The 20,128-nt window shown below is 35.6% G+C and overlaps 1 protein-coding gene across 1 annotated transcript in view; it reads right to left on the reverse strand.

Moving 5' to 3' along the window:
* Positions 1 to 20,128, reverse strand: part of DYNC2LI1 (dynein, cytoplasmic 2, light intermediate chain 1) — a 32,102-nt gene that overhangs the window by 8,218 nt on the left and 3,756 nt on the right. Inside the window, exons 3-13 of the mRNA XM_004686246.2 lie at positions 18,991 to 19,025; positions 17,632 to 17,701; positions 15,681 to 15,769; positions 12,164 to 12,350; positions 11,195 to 11,263; positions 10,500 to 10,577; positions 7,930 to 8,006; positions 7,287 to 7,357; positions 4,971 to 5,068; positions 4,496 to 4,588; positions 1,124 to 1,231 (exon numbers count right to left, since the gene is read on the reverse strand). Coding sequence (XP_004686303.1) covers positions 1,169 to 1,231; positions 4,496 to 4,588; positions 4,971 to 5,068; positions 7,287 to 7,357; positions 7,930 to 8,006; positions 10,500 to 10,577; positions 11,195 to 11,263; positions 12,164 to 12,350; positions 15,681 to 15,769; positions 17,632 to 17,701; positions 18,991 to 19,025 — 930 coding nt within the window. The 3' untranslated portion in view covers positions 1,124 to 1,168. The remainder of the gene's footprint in view (positions 1 to 1,123; positions 1,232 to 4,495; positions 4,589 to 4,970; positions 5,069 to 7,286; positions 7,358 to 7,929; positions 8,007 to 10,499; positions 10,578 to 11,194; positions 11,264 to 12,163; positions 12,351 to 15,680; positions 15,770 to 17,631; positions 17,702 to 18,990; positions 19,026 to 20,128) is intronic.

Raw genomic sequence — 20,128 nt, forward strand, 5'->3', positions numbered from 1 at the left:
GTGTAAGAAAATCAAATTATATAATAAAACTTCCTACTACTGTTGTAAAATAGGTTGCTTCTTCCCACCAAGCCAATGATGTTTCTGGGATCAAAGCACTCACTGTTTGCTTAATGGAAACTTTCTCTACAACACATAGGCAGGGGCCTATCTGCTTCTGAGACTGAGTGTCAGTTTCCTTGGGAAAATGATGAAAACTCCGTTTCCAGAGGGCTGGAACTACATGCACTGCAACTCATGTAGAAAGCCATAGTTTGTTGTCTACTTAGATGCTATCCACCAATCTTGGTGTTTTGGGGGTTAGTAAGAGTATTTGTTTGAAGCTGGATACATGGCCTCTTAGTCAACATGCTTTACATGGGAAATGGAAGAACAAAGTAAATGACTTTCCTGGTCAATGACAGCAATGATACTTCAAAATTAATTTAGCAAGCAGTTACACAAATCTCAGGATTGAGAAGCTTCTTAGTGGCTGTTCCACCTTGAAAGTGACCTTGATTGGCTGCCAACTCAATTGATTGTTTACTGGCCTGTTTATTAATAGAACAACTTCTTTAAAGTGTGCCCACTCTTCAAAAAAGCGATATTCAAAATAAGATCATCAGAATCACTGGAGCTGCTGATTAAAAATGCAGATTACCAAGTCCCATTTCAAACCCAGACTCTGGCTACTTGGGTGTGGGGGTTTCAGGAATGTGCATTTTAAGTAAGTCTCTCCAGTGTTTTGGTTAAATTGATTTATACTTGCATTGATGACACCTGTGGAAATGGACCCCATTCCAGTTTCTTACCACAGACAGCTGAGAATTCCTTAGCAACAGAATGTGTCTAAAATTTAATTAGTAATACTAATTACTGATACTATTAAATGCTCTTGCTTTCATATTCCTGAAACTTATATAAACAAAAATGTATAAATGCTAAACTGAGTATATACTAAACTTGTTAGAGATAGGCGCTAAAACAAAAAATTTTATTTTTTTAAATTACATGTAGTGATGCATTTTTCTCCTTTAAAAGATTTTAAAATATCCAGGAAGCTGTACTATAGTGAAATTCCACTTTGCCTTTTAGAAATCACGTAACTTTTCTTATTACAGTAGCTAATTAATAAAAGTCTTACTTGTATTTAGGAAAGGGAACATAAATATCTCTAGTTGAATCAGGTTCAAGAATCAAGGTCAATTTGTTTCCAAGACTTGGAAGTGCTTCTTTTGTATTGCTCCAGTTCCTATTAAAAAAAAAAATATATTACTTTAAAAAAATTAGCATTAAAAGTTAAACTAGGCCCTGAAAACTATTAGTATTGTTTAGATATAACAATGTAACTTATAGCATTATCATTCTTAATATTTCTTGACAGTTATTTTGTAAATCATTGTTTAGAATTTATTTTCTAGAAATGTGGAGTCTAACATTTCTATATAATCTAAGCAGCATTTAGAGATGAGTGAAAGTTTAGACAAAAATTATATACTATATAGTATGTGCAAATCGTCTCTTAACTAATAAAAGGAATCATCTGTCACACATTAAATATTTAAATTTGTTTGCTATGTAATGCTTGTCAAACCTGGTTGAAGTTAGCAAAGTGTTAGTATTTAAAACGTATATGTCCTTTGGCTCAGTTATAGAAGTCTACTATGTGGAATAAAAGACAAGAGCATGAGGATATAAACAGGATAGTCACTGAACTGTGTGTATTGGCAGACCACTGGAGAGAATTCAGAGAGCTCCTGGAAAGGACCAGATAAATAAACCAGTGCTCAGGGGCATTCACACACGGCTTCACGGATGGCCAGCAAATATAGTGGTGGAAATTTGTGCCACATGATAAAAGCAAAGAGGAGGAGAGAGGGCAGGACTTTTGAATTTTTTTTTTTTTTGAGACACTGAGTCTATATACTATCTTTAAATTCATAAAGATAAATTTTATTAGGGTTGAAAATTCTGCATGAGAAAACTGACATGCAAAAGGGGTCATCTGAGGGAGTGACTCCTGGCTGCTTACATGCTGCTCAATGTCTAAATAACTGTCCAAAGTACAAGATAAGCATAAAGTGGTTACTCTGCAAGATAAGACCACTAGTGCCCTATGGCTAACATAATGGAAGGTTATAGTCGCTCTGAAAAACAAATTCTATTTTCATTTTCAGAAAATATTGCAGACCATCCCTTTCACAACTATATACTACATTAAGATTTAAACATCTCTAAACTCTATAAAGATTCCAGAAGAATTTTTATAGTGGTAATTCCAAAATTCTTTTTACAGCTTGATTTATTTTTTCTAAAGAAGTTAATTCACCAGTCACCTACCACTTGTGGTTTCAAAGATTACTGATGCATAAAAAATAAACAGAAATCAATTATCGAACTCTGCCTTTAATTGAAAACGTTAAATTATTTTTACCAATGAGAAAGTTGAGAAGATTGTTTTTAGATTCCTTGGATAGACCTTTTCCCTTAAATACACACAGTGTGTGTCTCTAAACTATAGGCCTAGGAATTATAAGCAAATTGATTTTTAAAAATCAGAGGTTCAAGATAGATAGGTTTGGTTGACAAAAAAAGACCTTAAAAGTAATTATTAACCCACTCCCCCCCTTTTTTTTTTTGACTTTGACAATAAAAATACAGGGTAGAAATGAAAGGGTTTAGCAAGTGCTTTCTTTACTCACATCTTCTTTAAGCCACAAAAGCTTTAAAAGTAGATTTGAAAAACAGTAATTACTGAGCAACTGTCTTACGGTGCCCGTATGAAATCTGGCAAAAGAGAAAACTTTGAGTAATTAGATAGATTAATTAAGAGAGTTAATTAGGAAAGGCATTTAATCTGCAGGAAAGGTGGCTGGGCCTTCAGACCTAGCCTCAGAGGTGAGGGCTGGTCACAAAGACTGTTGAGGTTCGCCTGAGTCTATGGGGCTGGCAGCCAAGGTAGTTGGAGAGTTATCACATTGCTACCAAGGACTTAAAAGAGGCATTAGGGAATATTGTGGCTCGCTGCCTCCCTGAATTGGCAGGATATTAAATAGACGAGTGTTTTCAATGCATTTTTTGCTGGAGTAGAGGGATGGACTTATCTTTCTTGCTTTCTGATTCTCTGCAATATGGGCTTTTTTGAAGGCTCAAGTGTTAGAGAAACTAAATGGAATCCCCTGGGTTAGAAGAGCAAGGCTGCAAGTCCATCTGAAGTCAGTGCATTCATCTACTAAAACATCAGAAGTGAAACTGAGTTAGAGCCAAAATTAAGATACAACCATTCTGTGGGTTAAAAAAAGTCTCCTGGCCAAGAGAGGAGAGCAATTAGTGAAGTATCAGTGAGGTGTGAACACAGAATGAAGAATGGCACAGGCAGTTATATTCCAGTTCTACTAAAAATTCCGGTGTTTTGGGTAAATTTGTAGAAATGGATTTGAGTATGAAAATTCATGATGCTCAGAAATACCGCGGTCCTTTAATAATACCTATAATAATTATATATAAATGTAACAAAAGCGACCACTAGGAGCTAGAAACTGGCACTCTTCCCAGAGACGTCTGACTTCCAGATCATTAACTCAGAGGTGATTTCCAGCTAACCCTTAGCCACACACACCTCACTCACCGTAAGGGTTACTTGAGGTCATCACACTGTCCTACAACATACCTCTCCCTTTGCCACAGCTCTAAAACCCTTACTTATTCATGCCATCTTTCAAAAGTCTTCTGGACTAAGTTTAAATACAATGTTTTGCTTATCCCGGGGTCCCTCGGTGTGAAAGGCCAGTGCGTCCGCGGGTGGCTGTGTGTGGCACCAATACTCCACACTTCTACACACCCAGGAGAGGCTGCTGGAGCCAACCGATGGCGCTGACTACCCATGAGCTGACTTCACAGGGTCAGAAGCTGACAGGGCTGCATTTTCACAAACCGAAAGGAGATCTGAAAGATAACGCAGTATCAGACCATGACGCGTCTACCAGATCTCCTTTTTCCGTCAGCCTGTACACCACAAAGGGCATTCTGGAAGGCGGTCTCTTTCCCGAGAGTTCCTGGGCTTGTGTGCTTTCCAGAAAGCACTAAGGCACACTGAGTAAAGAGGTCAAGTTTCAAAGTCCTCATTTTTCTCCCCTAGTACAAGGAAAGTATAGGCTTACTTGGTTGTCCTAACAAACAAAACCTGCATAATCCCACAGAGAGGTATTCTCAATTTGTCTCCTCAGTAAAAGATAAGAGTTGCTGCCCATCTTTAAACACCAGTGACTGGAAAACCCAAGAAGATATGTGGACTCTGGGTGGCAGAAAGAGTTGTTTTTTTAATTCCTTTGCTATGAAATATCTGAATTTTAGTTTTTATGTAGAGCAAAGAATGTACTATTATTTTAAATTATTTTAAGATTAAGAAATTAAACAGAAAAGTTGAAATTAAAAAGGTATTTGTGCATTTAAATATATGCAATATATTTACATATGCAATATATACTCAATATAAAATAAATGTATAGGATAATACCTGATCCTTCTGAATTCTCATCTCATCAACTTCACTTTCAGCATACTGGGGGTCCCGTGCAGGGTCCTTGACATCTTTTAGTGTGTTGATACTCTGAAATTACAATTCTTCAAATCATTTCACACCCAAACCTTCAGCGGCTACCATCTGCCTAGCAAGACTCCCACTCCCCAGCCAGGGCTGAAGGCTCTGCACAGGCTTCTGAGATTTATCATCATCCTGGAGGATCACTTCAACTCCCACCCTGTTCCTCCTATTCCTTTCAGATGAGCTCAGTTTACAAGCAAAGCAAGAACTGTCTCTTGTGTCTTTTAACCCCAAAGTGCCTTGCATACACTAGACTTGCAGCAAATGTTAAATTGATTTCAGGCATGAAAATAAAAGCAAAGTTATCATAACAGGCCATTAGAACATTATCCAGTAACTGCTAAATAGCGCTGCAAATTCTTGCTATAGTAGAATCAGAAACACATACTTTTGGTGGAAAGAGCTTTTCATATACTTTTTTCCACAACTCCATCGGGGTATGGGCATGAAGCTTCCCAATGTCATTATCAGGAACAGGCGGAGATCCTAAAATTGGAAGTTTTACCATTTTTCCAAATGATTGCACTGATTAAAACGTTACAAATTCCATAGCTAAAACATATGATACTCATAAAATCACAAATCTTAGATCACACATTTCACCTCCCCAGCTGCTCCAACTCACACTAACCAGCAGTACCTGACAGCACCTGTTAGCTACACGTGCAGGAGCACCTGGGAATAGCAAACTTGGATGTTTTTCTTAGGCAGCAATTTAAGTGTGGGAAAGACAACTGCAATTTACTCATTAGTCTTTGTCTTCTTCCTCTGGCACAAGAGCCTGCCTACTTTATAAAGAGGATGCCTATGTATTGCTTACATACTTTAGTTTAAATAATTAGAAAAACTTGAAATCATGCTTCCATTTCTTGGCAATTTTCAGTGTATAATCTGAGGTTTCTCAATCTTGCTACTGTAGCATCTACACTAAAATGTATTGAATTTTCAGAGACCTCTTACCATTTCCAGGGAAATTAATAAAATTTACCAATCTTATTTAACACTCTCAAATTTTTTACTTGTAATCATTTGCCTGTGTGTTTGTGATAAGTTCCACACAATTTCATAACCTTTGTGTGTTCATATAGCCGCCACCCAGCTAGGTGCTAGACAGTTCCATTACCAGGAGGATCTCTTGGGTTGCCTGCCTTGAGCCTTCTCACTACACCCCTGATAACTATCAATCATCCCTCCATTTCAAATTTTTTTCATTCCAAAAAGTTGATATAGATAGAATCATGTTTTAGGTGCTTTTCTGGTGTTTCTTTTTTTTATTTTCCACTATAATTCCCTAGAGATTCAAGTTGTTGTGTGTCTCAATAGTTTACTGAGTAATAATCCGTGGTATAAATGTGCATTTCTCTTATATAAATGCCCACTAGTGCATCTTCTAGATCAGCTAGTAGTTGCAGACCTAGTTTTATAAGAAACTATTAAGCTGTTTTCAAGGATGTTGTACCACTGACATTCCTATCAGTGATGTTTGATGTTTGATGTTTCTCTGTGTCTTCCTTAGCACTAGTTACTATTTTTGATTTGGCTATTCTGATAAGGGTATGGTGATGTTTCATTGTGGTTTCAGTTTGCATTTTGCTAATGGTTAATGATCTTAAATACTGTCTCAAGTGCTTGTTATTTTCATGTCTTCTTCAATGAAGTATCAGTTCATGTCCTTTGCCTTTTTTCAACTGGATCATTTTTTTTTTAACTGTGTGATTCTCTATATATTCTAGATACTAATTATTTGTTAGATATGTGTTGAAAATATTTTCTCCCAAACTGTTAAAATATCTTTTTACCTGTTTTACATAGACTTTTAAGAGCAAAAATTTTCCACTGTATCCAAACGGTGATTTTATTCACGAATGTCTACCTCCAGTTACTCACATGGGCAAAAAAAGTACCATCAGCATTGTCTATTAATATTGTCTATTAGTTATTCTCACTGCTACGAAATTAAGTTGATACTTTTGAGAATTATAAAAATCAGTTTCCATTATCTACCTCTACTCCTTTCATTCCAATTCATTACAAAGATTTCTACTTTAAAGTCAGTCTTAGTTTGTAACAGTAATGGGGAATGGGGAATAAAGAAACTATTGTCTATTACTGTTAAAACCAAACTATACTAACACCAGAGGAGAAAGACCTGCTGTTCAAAGAGCTTCCCCATGAAAATAGCTTCTGTGGGAACATAGGGGCTTGACTACATAAATCCTTAATTTTTTTTCACTTCATGAACTTAGGGCTCATTAGCTGAGGGAAGCTATTTCTTTAATGGAAAATTAATCAGTACAAGTGTGTTCTTTTGGCTTTTTCCTACACTTGAATCTCATATTTTTTATCATTACCCAGAAAAATAGCTTTGAATTTCCTGACCATTCTGTTTCTGGTTTCTTCTAAATCCAAAGAGTTAAAATTTAAAAGCACTTGGAAATAGGGGATAGAAAGGAAATACATCAATTTTTTTTTAGTGGAATAGAGGCCAGAAATCTGTCTCTTATGGGACAACAGCTCTTCCTTCATAAATGTCAATTTGATGCATGTCACATCAATACTGTATGGACAAATAAATACATAAGAATGAACATCAATGATAATGAAACCAGAAATGGTGGTATGTTGGTGATGAAGTGAACATGGAATAGGATAAAATCAATAAGCAATTAAGAAAAGATTGAACAATCATAATAAGTTCACCAACCTATTTGACTTAAAGAATCCAATCCTGCTGTGATAAACAGCGGTTTATTCTGATCCACACATATTGATTTGCTACATGGGTAAGAAGAAAAAGAATCTAATTTAGTTTAGTAATTGAATATCCAGCCACACCTTTACTATAAACACGAGAGCCAACTTTTTATATAGAGTCACTGATAAGACCATTGCCACAAATGAATATCAATACCATTGATTTAAAAAATTAAAGTTTAGCATTTTTAAAGATTTTAGAAGGAAAAACAGGACAGACCCAGGTGCCTTATATAAAAACCCAGAAAAATAGCAAAATGAAGAAAAATACATACTAAAATTATCAATTCAATTACCAATCAATATAAGAATGTGGTCATAGGAAACTACTAAAATGAGGGAAAAGAAGTAAAATAAGCCAAGGAAACAATCATTATCTTTTTCTACTTGTAAACAAAATATATAAAATTTCAGTTGTAAAATCTGAGAACTATTTAGATACTATAAGAAGAGGTAATTTGAAATTATTTCTCTAAGAACAGTTATCTGAGGCACTTGGTCAAGCAACAAAAGACTGGTTAAGAACAATAAGATAACACTGGCAAAATCATAATAATAAAATAAAAAGATATAAAAATATATCTTCACAGTACCCTTTGTCAATGCCAAATGCCAGCTGGTTGATAACGCCACGTATTTTTAGTAATTGAGCTTCTGACTTACTGGTGAACTAAAACAAAAACAGAAAAATAAATTATATACTCTGCTTTTCACTTACAGAAACAGGTAAAATAAATATGGACTTCAACAGATACAGATTGCTGAGACAATTATTACTTGTTTGTCTAACAAATATTCTGTTTGAGGAGACAAAACAAAACCTGGATAAAGAAAAAGTAAGAAATTGCAACACATTTGTCTTAAACTTGGCAAGTGCATGATAACGCAGGGGCCTGTTCGAATCATTTCAGCTACTTCCATGAATGGATCATAATCATAGCCAAAATGCAATCTTTTGGTTAGAAAGTAAATGATAAATAACTTTTCCCTCTGAGCGTGCATTATCAACCTTCAGTTAAGGTGGGAGTACAGACAAGTCGGAGACTGACACTGACCAAAAGGATTAATTTCTCTTTTGAACTTCTGCATTTGAAGGCTGCAGAATAACTTAAAGAATATCCTCGGTTGTGTCATATATCTCGGTGGCCATAACCAGAATACCCTAGAGGATGAAATGAGCGTGGGTCCTATTAATTATGAAGCCAGGACATCAGGTGAAAACCAGGATACATGGTTACCCTAAAAATCTGTTAATATTAATTTTACTTTTGTAAATACCCAAAGTTACTCAGCTAAATCAGAATGTCTAAGATATATGTAAGTGAGCCAAAATAAAAATGTATTTATAAGGTACAGGAACAATTTTCAATATAAGATTCATTCTGGATTAAGAAAAGTCCGCCAGGGAAATATTCAGTGGACATGCACGTAAATATGTAAGATTTGATGTATTTAAAAATATTGAAACTATTTTAGTGCTTCTATTGAGCTAATTTTTTAAAATATGGAAATCTTGAATTGAGGAAATACTTATTATTTGTAAATTTCATAGCTGGAGAGGAAAACACTTTATCACAAATGTATTTTATAGGACTGCAGGAAATGGCAGGACCTGAGAAGTTTTCTAACCCAAACATCCCTCTCCCCAATCTTCTGCATTAATCACCTTGAAAACATCCTCCACAAATAGCTACAAAGTTTCTGCTTGAATTAACTCATCCCCTGGGAACTCATTATCTTCCAAAGCAAGTCACTCCATTTCTGATAATGGTTGTATTATAAAGTTCTTTCTAAATATTTTCTATTGATCTCTTGTCCTTGACTCTAAGAGAGCAAAGGCTACATTTAATGCCTTCCAAGATGGTCCCAAAGGACTGACCTAACCCCAAACTCTGATCCTTCAGGCTTATTAAAGGCTGAAATGAAGCTCTTCGCAACTCCTTTCCCTGGTCCCAGATGTGAATCTCAGGCCTGTTGGGTGGCCTGGGCTGATCTGATGGATGTCATCAAATTTAGACCCATAAAACTAGAGTGGGCCCGGACAGATCATCAAGTATCATCTCTTCCGGCAGACGGTTAGAGATTTCCCCCAGAACTAAATGCAGAGCTTTAATTGGTGTCAAAAATTAGAAATTACAAACTCTATAATTTATACTTCCATACCCTGGATGAATGCTTCACTTTAAATTCCCAAGTCTTTTCAAAATAAAGAATATTTTCCAAAGTGGTCTATCAACCTAATATATAAGCAAATATTATATAAATATTTGCAAATATTATATAAGTTTACTCATCAAAGGTGGTGGTTTTTAAGGGTATAATTAGATTTATTTGAAGTGTTCTGAAAATTAGAGAAGCTTAAAATACATGTTGTGTTTATTCCTTTTCCTCAGAGCCAGAAAGGCCAGGGCCCAGACCATGTTGTTGCTAGGTTCCTCTGAACACTTCAGTGTAGGGGGTTAAAAGAGAACATTAAATAATTATTCCAATGGAAAAGTTATTTTTTAATAAAAGTGATTTTATGTTTTAGTTCATTAAAGACTATCTAGCAAAATTTAGTCCTGCTAAAGGAGATCATAATGGTGGTAATTATAATCACCCACATTTATAGAGCAGTACTTGTTTTCAGACCCTGTGCTATGCATTCCACACATCCTGTTTCTTTAATTCTCATACTAACCCTCTGAAGAAGGTCCTGTTTTTATCCATTTTTACCTGGAGAAAAATGAAGCTTAAGTAAATGACCAGTCCAAGATCATGTCTAACTGGTTGCCCTGAGATCTGAACCCAGGCAGCAAGTCTTTGGGCTCCTGTTCTTAACTTCTAGGACAAACAGCAATTTTTTTTTTTTTGAGTTTAAAAAAGAATGCATCATAAAATCTTTTCTTTTTGAAAGAGAATACAGACTCTAACCTATGGACACTAAAAATAAATAAATGATTCGTCTTTTTAAAGTTGACTGAAGTTTATGAATAGAAGCCATAGAGAACTTGGGCTGCAAAAATTCATTCTATCAAACACTCACAACAAGACTTAAGTACTGGGAAAGGAAAGGAGGGATGATGCGCATTAGTGAGGGCACTAGTGAATTCACAGCGGTGCATCAAGTTGTTCATCTTTCCAAATTTGTGCATTCCAGCCCAAAGAACAGAAGTGCACAAACCATTAGTGACGCTCCGTAGTAGTGTGCAACAAACCGAAGTGTCTTGCATATTACTTTCCTCTTCTCAGAATCAAAGTCCTATAAAAAGAATAGACAGGTTGAGAAAACTCAATATCTGTTAGCAGAAAGATGCAAATTATAAAATGTAGAAATAGATTTCCTTTTTTACCCCTTAGGGTAACGCCCTAAGTAGTAGGATTCCATTACCTTGATATTTGTTTCTTTAGAGAGTTGCACAATAGCTGCAGCCTTTTGGAGCTCCAGTTATCAGATCTTGCTTTGTTTAAACACTTAGCTCATCAGAGATATTTAAATCAAATTTAGATATAAGCATACATTTTATAGTGTGGATTACCCTAAGGATTCGCTGACAAGTAAAGATAAGAAGAATCCAATTTTCTACTTTCTTCAATTTAAAAGTTGGGAAGTAAAACCTATTCCCCAGTGACTGGGTTAAAGATTTAGCTTCTAAATCTACTTTATCCTCATTCTACTGTCTATCCCCATTCCACTATATTTATTGTTCTTTACCTATTTTTTTCTTCCTCCAGCTATATCCTGTCTTCCAAAATCTTAAAGCTGTGTGACTCATTGATTTACCCCCCACTGCTTGAGTCACTTTTCTTATTTCATTACTACATTCGTTCTCTACCCATAAAACACAGATAAATTTAACTGTAAGCAGAAGATCATACCTGGAAAACATCATATTTACTGCCAATTATGACCAGAGGTATTGGAAATGGATCAATTAACTCACGATCCTGTAATCAAACAGATTTCATTGATAAATTATTATATATTGTTTAATACTATACATTAAGCAATTTCTATTTAGTCCCCCAAATGTACCATACTCAGTCTTTTCATACATGTTGACTTTACTTGTCCCGATATTTAACGTTTACTTACTATATTTTTTGAGTATCAAATTAGGAAGGGCAATTCCCTAAATTGCTGATATCATTTTTCATGCTCTCCTTTTATAAATATGTCATATTCGTGTTTTTCTTTTCATTTCATTTTAGTAATCAGTATTAGCTGTTGCAATAGCATTTATACTGCAGAATGGGAACATAAACTGTTTTATTCTGTTATGTGAAACAGTCATAGAAACTCAGCAGTATAAAATACTGCTCTCCATTTTCTAGAAAATTATATTCATTATTTTACTTAAGGGACTTGTGTTATATCACTGCAACTTTACAATTTGATTAGTTGTCAGATAATCAAAAGATACTGAATTTGTGACAGACACTCGATGAATATGCGTGACAATAAGGATTGTTAAAAGTCTACTCCTTGCACAAATTTGTAGCTTCATTTAGTCTTTTCCAGGTGACTTTTGTACAGCTTGTTTTTTTTATCGTCATTTTACAGAGATTATAAAATCAATATCAAACTACTACTTTAGAACTCTATTCTTTTGACTGGTGTAATATGCCATAACAATCAGCAGATGTCTAACAAAAAGACATAAGATGTCTCTTTCCTTGTTTTGCTCTTACTGAGGTTTTATTAAATTGCTATAATTTTCCAGTGAACAGGTTCATCTACATCAAATGAATTTCAAGTCATGCATAAAAATCTAAAGAAGTTGTTTGTGATGTTACTGTAACTATGCACAGGGCTAAGGGCCCAGGAAGGTCTCAACAGCAACTCACTGGGTGATCCTTCTGCATATTACTCCAGATCTTCTGTCTCATCTCAGACGCTGCTTTGGGATTGGTCTTCCCCAGTTTCATGATCACTTTATCCACATGACTTTTTGTGGTTTGTAACAGATTTTCCATGGTGGGCCAAAGGTCATTTGGCTTTGAAAGATCCAAAACAAGAACAATAGAAAACGTCCTAAAGAAAGAAAAACATCTTTCAAAATAGACTCAAAAAGATCACCATTTTAGAAACTACTACTTGAAATTCACTACCAGTACAGCTTAAGACAAAAAGAATATCAATTTTCTAAGATAAGAGGATTAAAATCAGCAACAAAGTTAAGAGCTCCACTCTTCCAGGGCTTTTCTGTAGTGATGTTTAAGTGCTACAACCAATAGTAGCACTGAAATTTTGGTACAAATTGATATGTAACAATTCCATTCGAATAATCTGTGAGTAATTGGGTCTAACAAGCCATGTTTACACTTAATTTTACTGTCTGCCTCAAAAAAAGAGTAGCAAAAACAGTAATAGCAGCAATCATATAAAGAAGGAAACAGATCTACTGATGGACGGTACACAGAGGACTACCTAACTTACGTAACCTCACAATAACACTCTGAAGATAATACGATGTACACTCTACAGATAAGAAGGTTTATATAGCTAGTAAGTGGTAGAGCCGGTCTTTAGATTCACACCACTTGTCTTTCTGCTACAGCTGCTGCTTCCCTGAAAGCACACCACACTTAGCACCATCGCCAGACATGTGCTCATGATCGATCACCTGTACAAATCTCAGCTCAGCAAAAGCAAAAGAAATAAACCAATTAAAAGTGGGCAAAAGATTCATACAGATATTTCTCCAAAGAAGCTATATAAGAGACCAGTAAGCATGAAAAATGCCCAACGTCACTTACATGCCCATCATTTACTAGGAAATGCAATCAAAATAATAATGGAATACCACTTCATACCCACTAGGAAAGCTATCACTACAACAAGGACAACAACAACAACAAAAACCCCACAAAATAAAACAGAGCCCCAGAAAGTAAGTGTTGGTAAGGATACAGAGCAACTGGATCGCTTGTCCATTGCTGGCAGGGGTATAAAATAGAGCAGCTACTATGGAAAACAGTGAAAATTATCTGCCATTAAAATTGTCTTACCAATCATATCTGTCATTTTAATAAGCTCATGAACAGTTTTTCTTAATTATAAATGATAATATGCTATATATATTGAATAGTAAGGAAAATACTTTTATTTTCAGCATTTTAGTATATTTAAAAAGTTTAACTTTTTTATGTGTTTTATGTTTAAAACATGGTTTAACTTTCTATGTATGTGATAAAGTGTATGTAACATACAATTTATCATTTTTGCCAAATGAAAAATAACTGTTTTAAGTAAAGGATAAATGGATTATTTAACTTTTTTCCCAAGACTAAAATTTGTGTTTGCAGTGCCTTAAAATATCTGTTACTTTTACCTTCATGTAAATGCAGTTAAAAAACAAAAACAAGCTTCTTAAAAATAGGTAACTGAACCACAGGAAATGCTCTGACAATGTCCCTAAAGTCTATGGAAATGTTCAATGAATTATAATTATTTTATGAACAGTCATTTTAAAAGTAAGTAGTATTTGCCAACATCATTTTCTCAAGTTTTTTTTTTTTTTTTCAGAGTAGGGAGCAAAACAGGCAGGCCTACTGAAATACACAGCTGAGGGGAGCAATGGGTAGGCCAGGAGAGGTCTGTCATGCCATGTGTGACGTCTCCCTGGTGGGAGATGGAACTCGTGCTGCAGTGGCTTCAGAGAGCTTCGTAATGCGGTGCTTTAACCCTGTGTGCTGTCAGGGAGAGCTCTCAAGTTGTTGGGTTTTATATAACACAAGGAAATTATGTGTTGGATGAATTCTAGTCACAAAACACTCTGAGATTTGCAACTACATTAGGAGTGACATGTTTTCCATGAATTCTTTAACTACTCAGCCACCCACTTTGGACCCAGGCCTGGTTCCTCTTCCTTCCAACCACCAAAACACTGACCTCTCCTTTCTCCTAACAGGGGGTCCAGCTGCTCTGGAGTTCCAGAGAGAGAAGGACAGGGCCTTAAAAAATGAGGTATCAAAGAAGCTACAACATGTAGCAGAAAGCAGAATTTCCACAAGCTCATTAGGCCTGAACCCTCTTGGGTCTAGAGAAGGGGAATGAAGTAATGAAGACTGTGACAAGTCAAGCCAGATCTAGTGCCAGCTCACAACACAGGTTAGACTGCTCCCAGCGGTTTCCACTTGTTTCATCTTTGGGTCCCCTCAACTCCTCCCTACCCTCACCCTCTCTTCTCAGCCACATCACCAGGAGCCACCCTGATTCTCTGGCAGTTTCAATTATATGTTTCTCTCAAAGGAGGACACGTGGAAAACGACGACAGGGTTATAGAATTCTGTGTTTCTGAAAAATATCACAGGCGATGTCATTAAAACTGAAAAGGCAAGATTTAAATGTTTACATGAAACATTCCAAATCTGTACAAAGTATATTTACAAATACTGAACACACTGGAATAAGTAAAGCAGCATGTTAACAGCGCCTATTGCCTATGGGCTTATGAGTGCTCTTACTTTGTTTCTTTCATTATTTTTTCAAGTTTTTCAGATGAGTATATATGTCTTTTGTAACAAGTAAAAGACCAGTAAATTATATTTTTTAAAAGAAAAATCTCAGTGACTAGACAGATGTATGTACTTGGATCCCATATGCTGAACATCTTAACAGCCAAAATGTAACAAGTGATGGCCAAGTCCTCTCCGGTTGGCCCAGCAACAGCCCTGTTTTTGTTTTTGTTTTTCAAAAAAACTAACAAGAGTAAAATATTTCAGAATGAAAGTTTTTGTTTTCCTTGGCTAAGATGAGTTCCTAGGAACACTGTGAGAAATGTCACAATTTTCCACATCTGACTTGGTCCACATGTGCCAGTCATTGTCAGGAAATACCACCCAAAACTTGTGAGGTTCCCCCAACATTTGCTTTCTTTAAGGCCAGCAAATAGACTTTCTCCTTCCTTGAATTGACAGACTTCCCTTGGGTGAAAAATCAGCAGCATAACTAGCTTTAAATTCAAAAGTGGACTTATATTGAGTTGAAAAAAAATCTCTGGGCTGAATTAGTACATACTTGGATGGTTACTGGAAAGAATGAAGCTTTCAAATTTATTTTTGCCAAGTGAATTCTTGCTTAAGTGTTATTTTACACACACACACACACACACACACACAGTTTTCAGGCTTGTACAATACTAGTTAGAATGCTTACTCTCCCACTTTTAGCACCTTCATTCTTTAAAAATCTTTTTGAAAGCATTATGGTTTAAGCATGTAGGAAAGAAGCGAACATTAAGCTTCAGCAACATAAAACTGTTCCCCAAATTCTGATTCACTTTGGCTACTAACTCATCTTCATCCTGTGGACACTTCTGGCTACTTAGTAAGGACAATTCTTGGAACTGGCTGCACTTACCGTAAGGTCTCGCTTGTGATTGGGATGCTGATCAAGTCCAATAAAGAGGTTCCACCACCTAGTTCCCAAAAGTGAGCAATATCTTTTGGCTGAAAAAGCAAGTGTTTTTCATAGTAAAACTTTTACTTTTTAAAAACTTCGTATACTTCATTAGTAAAAGTAAAAACTATGGATAGTCCCCAATCAACCCTTTCTTAGCAGGCACCTTCAGAACGTGCAAAACATCTATTCCAAATAACAAAATAGAAATATTAAGTATGTAATATATGTTTACATAAATGCCCAAGCCTAGTAATACCTTGATGGATATCACAAATAATACTCCAATTCTATAAATATCCCATGTAGCGGACTCAAATTTTAAATAAATTGACCAATTGAACACATCTGTTCTGATCTTTCAGAAAAGTTATAATTCTAGATAGAAATAAAAGACCTGAGTAGGAAAACATCCTGATTAGGAAGGAAGAGCTCACAAGCTTCATTAGATACACAGCTACCGTGTGAGGGAAGGGGACTGATGGCAGACTGGGCTGCAGCCAGGATTCGCTGAGCAGAAGCATGCGGCCAGGGCTGGTGCCCGAAAACCCTGGCGAATATGACAGGCTAGTAGGCAGGCAGAGGGGTAGGTGGGGAACAAAAACACTAAAGGCCAGCTTCTGTTTTCATGGCGTTCTCAGATAGTAAGAGACTTTCAGGCTAGGCAGCCAAGTGTCCTTGGAAATAAGACCCTCTCTGCCATAGCAACCTTCCTAGATTGCTAGCTAATGGTGTTCTTCTGTTTGCAAAATTTAGAGGAAAATACACGTGAAAAAGAATCACGTTGAGTTTTTATGTTATCTGTTATCGTGAACTTGAAAGAGGCAGCGGGTCACCAAAGCAAGTTTTAGATAAATAGATATGGCATTGTTATCAAATATCATCGCATCATCACTAACGTTGTTATTTGCTATTGAAATTTGTATTATTAATGTTACTGGGGAGGATAACTTTTCATTGCACAATATCCCTTGATTCACAATTTGATGAAGTAGTTTTTAGAAAAACTCAAAAGTAAAACTTAAAAAAGTTGTCTCAAAGTTTCCAATGAAAAGGTAATTCCATTTTTAGGCCTCCAATTCATTTCAAAATTCACATGCATCACAAAAATAAAGTTCTCTGAAATCTCAACATGTTGTTTATTTTTTCCTTTTAGACTTCATTGTTTCAACAATCAACATTCATTGGTAAATCTAGTAATCAGCAACAGGCAGTTTTTAACTCTTTATATGTTTTCTGAGCAAACATTTGGACTAGATCAATCTCTGAAAATTTGCCTGTGTTATGGGAAAAGCAGGAACTTTTAGACTGATCTTGATGTAATTGTATTTAAGAAATAACCTCTCTTCATGTGATAACTTCAAAAGAAAGTCCTATTTAGGACTTTTTATTTCCCTAACATTTATTATAATCCTCCCCTCTATCCTGAATAAATTTTAACTTTCCTCTGACGAGACATGTAAGTGGGATTATAACCAATTAGGGTTGTGTTCACAACTTTAAGATTTGTAAAAATGCCAAATAATTAAGATTTTAAGCAGTATATTTTCATAAATATTCAACAGATAAAATTCATTTTTAGCAGATTCTAGAGAAGAAAGAAGATAACTCACAATGTTATTTTCATTTGACAGAAGAAAAACTCCTATTAACACAATTAATGTAAAATATGCCAACAAATATACAACGAAGTTATAAAAGAATCATCTCCTGACATTTAAGAGATAAAAATGAGGTTAATGTATTTTTACCATTTGAGTTGGTTGCACATATGCTGAGTTGCATTTGAGTTAAAAAGTAATAGTTACGAAGTGTACACCTGGATATGTTTGTTGATTGTAGATTCGATGGAAAATGTAGTCACTACTCCTCTATGCATGGGCAAGGAAATAGCACTTAAAACAACACTCACTATGTTGTGCCCTTTTGCTCGTCTTCCATACGTATATTCCAAAGCTAAGGTCGGTTTTGGTGGCTCATCCCTGTACAATACAGACAGACAGTATTACATCATGCTTGGTGTTATTTCTTATCCTGTTATCTTAGCCTGATTCATTTTGTCTCCTCTTGAAAGCATAGAGAAGTAATCTTTGCAACAGCATTGGGGTAAAAATTATTTAAATTTATCTAAAAAATAAATCTTCCAAAACAGTATAATGAATTTAAGTGGCAGCTGCAAAGGTGATAATCGCACCTGAATGTAGTGGCAGCACTCAGAGACACTTGAGGGGTGAGCAGAGAATGTGCCAGGGTTGCCCACGTCAAGAGGTGTGCGAGGGCACAATGTCTCTACATCCTGGCCTGGTGAAAAGTACCAACATCTGGTTTATGCTCAGCCTTGATGTGGGTGGGGCCCTGGGAAACTAATGACTATCAATTTAATGATGAGGCCAGTGGAAGATTTTGTTATAATTCTCTGTCTTAAATTGCTCAATCTCTGTCTCATGAGAGCTGCAGATTACAACAAATCCTAAAATCAACAACTGTATTGAAGAAACATGAAAATGATTTGATGAGTTGTTTATACTACAATTTATGCTGCTTAGCAAGCAATTTTATGATATTTATCTATTTTAACTATTTCTTGTAGGGAAAAAAAAACTAAAGAAAGTTTGCCATTTTACCCCTATTTAAGGCTAGTGTTCAGTAATATTGAGTATATTCATACTGTTGGATAACCAACTCTGGGACTTTCTCCTGTGGCAGAAGGGGAACGCTGTAGTCATTGAACAATAACTGCCCAACTCTCTCCTCCACCATACTTCCTATTTTATGGGTCTGACTATTCTAGATTCCTCTTGTAAGTGAAATCAATTTTGACTTTTTGTGACTGAAATAAATCATTTTTGAAGATATAGTTACTTATGCATACAGACCTGGGGTAGGAGCAGGGGCGATGAGAAGGTTCACCACAGATAGAATGGGGAGCAGAACAGGCAGGTCGACAAAGTACACTGCTGAGGGGAGCAGCGGGCGGGTCAGGGCGGGTCTGCTGCACCATGTAGGTCAGCTCCCCAGAGTGGGGATCAAACTCATGCTGAAGTATCTACTGTTGTGTAGTGCGGTGCTTTTACCTGTTGCACCACCAGGGAGGGCCCTATTTTGCTTTATCTTTAAAGAAGATCTTAAAGGCATTCTAAGGATTCACCCAAAAAAAATTATTTTGTTTTAATCTCAATATTGTTCTCCTTCCTATGTCTTTTAGATTCTAACTTGCACTGTACAACTAGAATAAGCAAAAATGTAATCTAAAGGTTAACATAACACTTACCTGTCAAGGCACCTTAGAATAATAGTAGTCTTTCCCTGGAAATTCAGAAAGAAAGAATACTGCGTTAATGTCATCCATATGTAAAATTTTATTATTGTTAATAATTATGGCTCAAAATAGCTTTTTAATGACTTGAATGATAAATTACCTGGAAACCAGACGCTAGAAACTTTCAAAATTATTCCTAAGTTTGATAAGTGGAAAAAGTTAACTGTCAATTTTCCATCGGAGTGTAACTACACTGCTATTATTATAATTATAAAGTCCCATAGATGACAAATACTAGCAAATCATACCTCATTTTAGTGGTCAACTTGGCAGCTGTCTTAAATTTTCTCTCTACTCATCAATGCTAATTACTGGTTAAGTGATGGTTAGTGTCTTCGAAAATGTTTTAATTTCAATTGTTGAAGTGGAAATAAAGAAAAGAGATAACATACAAATAAAGGACATATTGCAAATGTGTTCAAAGTGAGCAATCCAGACACTGTACTAGAATGTTCCTTATTTTCTGTCTTTTCTTTTTTGGTTGAGGTGGGTATTGCTTTATTTCTGTAAGTATGTTCTTATTCTAAGTTTTTTTTCTAAAATCAGGCATCAGGTTCCAGCTCTGCCACAAACGGTGAAACCTCACATCTTAGAGACTGACTCAGTGCTTTGAGAATCACTGTTTTTATAGAAAAATCTCTATTTTAAAAAGTAATCTCTTATGAGGCACCAGATTAAAAAAGGAACAACAGGGTTAAGTGGTACTGGATGAAACTGCTGGAAAACAGGGAAAGGCATTTGGAAAACCCCAGGTGGCCAAAATCACGAAACATTTTACTATGTGTGTATGTGTGTGTGTTTTAACCAAAGAGCCTGTAATTTTTGACCAAAAACAGATGATCACAAATAAATTACTTCAGATTATATCTGGGATATGATCAAATTGAAGAATTTTTTGAGTAATGAGCCATATAAATAAATAATTAGAATAGTATTAAAATATATATTATTGATGAACCATATTAAAAAGTGTTGTATTAATATGAAAAACTAGAAATAAACTAAATGGCCACAAGTAGGAGATTGCCTCAATCAATTATGCGATCCCTATAAGATAAACATGCAGCTATTTGAAATATCATGGGGATTA

This window comes from Condylura cristata, unplaced genomic scaffold (genome assembly GCF_000260355.1).
Source record: "Condylura cristata isolate star-nosed mole 26May11 unplaced genomic scaffold, ConCri1.0 scaffold00020, whole genome shotgun sequence".
NCBI classification, from domain to species: Eukaryota; Metazoa; Chordata; class Mammalia; order Eulipotyphla; family Talpidae; genus Condylura; species Condylura cristata.